This window comes from Formica exsecta, unplaced genomic scaffold, assembly GCF_003651465.1.
Source record: "Formica exsecta isolate Colony F162 unplaced genomic scaffold, ASM365146v1 scaffold120, whole genome shotgun sequence".
Lineage (NCBI taxonomy): Eukaryota > Metazoa > Arthropoda > Insecta > Hymenoptera > Formicidae > Formica > Formica exsecta.
This window is the reverse complement of record NW_021848537.1, coordinates 4,157,842-4,161,192: the sequence shown is the minus strand read 5'-3', so window position 1 is coordinate 4,161,192 and position 3,351 is coordinate 4,157,842. Positions and strand designations below refer to the sequence as shown.

Here is a 3,351-nt window from a genome sequence, read left to right as displayed (position 1 = left end):
ATATATATATATAGATCAGCTAGATCTTTTTTCATATATAATCAGATGTAGCCAAATATAATTATGTATAAAATAAGATCGTGCCAAATTTCGAATTTAATTATATACAGCCAGATCATATATTGCGCCAAATTTCGAATTTAATTATATATGATCTTATATAATTACATAATTACATATATTATTATTGATCTTAAAATATTTTTAATCTTCACGGAAATTAAGTTTATATATTCTTATATCAAGAAATACATCGAAATAAAAGTTTTTTTTGGATGCGATCATTCGATAATATCGATTAATAAAATACGTCGGAAACTTCCTTTTTTGTTACCCTATTAATAAATAATTGTATAATTCATTTCTGCAATTGTTCTACATTTTCAGCAAAAATGGATCTTACGACAAATGACAAAGATTTACAGCTATTAATTCACGAATTAAAAAAGTTTTCGTTGTATTTTACTAATTCATATTATCAAACACGAGTATAGAGTATCATTTCTGCTGGCACCTTGCTAATGATTAAATCAACTGTTTTAAAGATTTTTATTATAGATGTATATGTATGTGTGTGTGTGTATGTGTGTAAATCATAATGATTCAATAGTCCCAAAATTTATTCATCAATAATTCCGATGGTAATTTGTCAACTATATTACTGATGAAAATTGTGAGATTAAATAAAATCGATAAGTAATAAAGTAATGGTATCGATCATTAGCGCAATTCTATGTTGGAAATTGTAAAAAGATATGGCCCAAATTGATCAACGCGATGAATTCTTAACACATGGTGACAAATATATATATATATGTATATATACATACACACGGTCTGCTTCACTATTGTTGCGCGCGATTTGGCACGAGAGAGACACTAATTACTATATTTCTTGATTAAAGTTGACCAATGATATTGTGCAAAATTCGCGCATTCAGGTTCAGGTAATTACGTTTGCACATATAACAATCTGTTATTGATTTTCATAAGTTGCATAATATTAATTTTTATTGCACAGCTGATTTTAGCTCATCATTTTTTATGCATGGATATAAAATGGTATACTATGACAATTAACAGCTGATTAATAAATTGAATACTAATAGCAAATATTAAATTTAATAATCCTATTTTAACGAAATAATTAAATATTTCAATTGTTAAATTAATAAACTATATAAAAATAGATTAAATGATTTTATAATGGTTAAATATTAGTATTAGCAATCAATTTGTCAATATCAGCTGATTGTCATAATGTATATAATATACATAAGAAACAATCAAATGAAATCAAATGTGCAAAAATAAATATCAGATAATTAGTGACAATCAATAATGAATAGTGAATATCAATAGTTAACTTTAAATTATAATTCAAAAATTATCGTGATCTCATTTCATATTAAGATTTTCGATTTTATTTTTTTCCTAATAAAATATTTAAGTATTTAAGTATCTAAATGCATAAATCATGCTTCATGTTGATATATTAATAGTTCTTGAAAAAAAGCATCTTGTAAATCACACGTAACTTCATATAAAGGATACTTGTGCCACTCAGTGTGCAATATTAACTTTTAAAAATCACATATGGATCATTTTGACACTATCAATAGAACAATAGAATGAACAACAATAGAATGTGTAACAATAGAGTGTGTAAGTATAATTAATAAAAAAAGTATTTAAAATTTATTCTTTAAATTTTGTTGTACATGATCATTTTCTACAGATGTCAAGAAATGTATATAAATTTTTGTAGATTTTTTCAAGCACTTTAAGACAGCTAAAATCGTAACAAGACATTTTGACCCATATATGATCAGGAACAGAGCGTAAAAAAATTAACCTACAAGGGTTTATAATTGAAATAATCGTGCATGAAAATTTGTTGAAAATAAAAATTGACTTTTAACCTAATGCCATCCTCTATCATAATGCGAATCTTGTCCTGTTTGGAAGAAGCGCTATGATTAGCCAACGTCGCGAATTTACTCGCGACGAGGTCTTGCAGTGGATCACCATCTCCGTGAAAACCATTCGTGGTAAAGGACCTGCTGCCGGCCGGCAGCTGTCCTTTCTCGACGGTAATAGCAGCGTTGGTGGTGGTGGTAATGGTGACAGGAGTTGCGGAGCAGGAGATGGAAGTGGCGGCGACGGCAGCGTCACCATTCTCCGCACAAATGTCACCGCGCTCCTTCTTAATCCGTTTACCATCGAACGTATTCTCCTCGTCGCATCTCCCGGGTATCTTGCAGGATGTTTTCGTCCGATCATGACTGTCAGTACTCATATCGTAGCCTAAAACTTCCCACTCCCCCACCTCGGTCGTCCAACTCACGTATGCGGAATCACGTATCACCTGCCGGTGCACGACCACAGCGAACTACCATTTTGTTTGTCCGGTTGTCAGCTGGGCTACTCGTTAGCATCCCGGCGCGCCATTGCTCCCACTTTAAAGCCTTTGCGCGAGGAGAGGACTGTCAAACGACTCGCCGAAGCGCGTACGATATACAGCGACACGCGGATCTGTCATAACGGCACTGCGCGCCGCGGCCACATCATTAGAAATGCTCGAGTCGAGGATGCCGACAACCAAGTGCAAACTGGATAGAAGCAACGAATCGACACCCGTTACGATAGAGCCCACGGAATCGTCTACTCGGCTATTCGTGCTCCGTTACTCTCAGTTCGCATATCAGAGTCCTTATTCCATCCCCATAGAATATGTAACTTCATATTCGAACGGATGTATCGGAAGCTACTGAATTTATGTGTCATAGACTACTTTTGTATAGAGGACGCTCCGTTCGATGCGCCAAAGTTTTGGATACTTTTCCTCTGATTGGTCAACATGAAAAAGTTCTAGTTGCAACTATAAGACCATAAGCAAATCGACCAATCACATTCAAACATTTTTTACTACGTTGCCAACATTCTTGACTGTCATTGGTCGATTTATTTACGACCTTAAACAACAGTCATAATGCACAAATAACTAGATGCGATGCGTCTAGCTATTATTGGACTCGGAAGCGGCTATCTTCAGGCATTATATATGCATATACAAATACATATATTCGTACTATACGCATATAAACTTTTTTTCCCGGGTAGTCGTTAGTAATTCGCTTACCGCTATATGACACACAAATAATGAACTATTTATCTCAGATTTAAATTTTAATTATGAGAATTATAAACAATCATATAAGCTTGCAAAGAGTAAGTATATAATAAGTACTTTATAATAAATTATGTTAATCAAGATAATATATAATTTATTTAATTAATTATCCTCGTTTTTCTACTCCTCGCCTCGAAAAATTATATAAAATTATATAT

The 3,351-nt window shown here is 32.8% G+C and overlaps 1 protein-coding gene across 3 annotated transcripts in view; it reads right to left on the bottom strand.

Annotated features, from left to right (window-relative positions):
- Positions 1 to 3,169, bottom strand: part of LOC115243120 (DNA-binding protein RFX7) — a 9,264-nt gene extending 6,095 nt beyond the window's left edge. For all 3 annotated transcript variants that reach the window (XM_029819838.1, XM_029819859.1, XM_029819848.1), the window contains exon 1: positions 1,923 to 3,169. In XM_029819838.1, coding sequence (XP_029675698.1) covers positions 1,923 to 2,299 — 377 coding nt within the window. In that variant the 5' untranslated portion in view covers positions 2,300 to 3,169. The remainder of the gene's footprint in view (positions 1 to 1,922) is intronic.
- Positions 3,170 to 3,351: the final 182 nt, after the last annotated feature.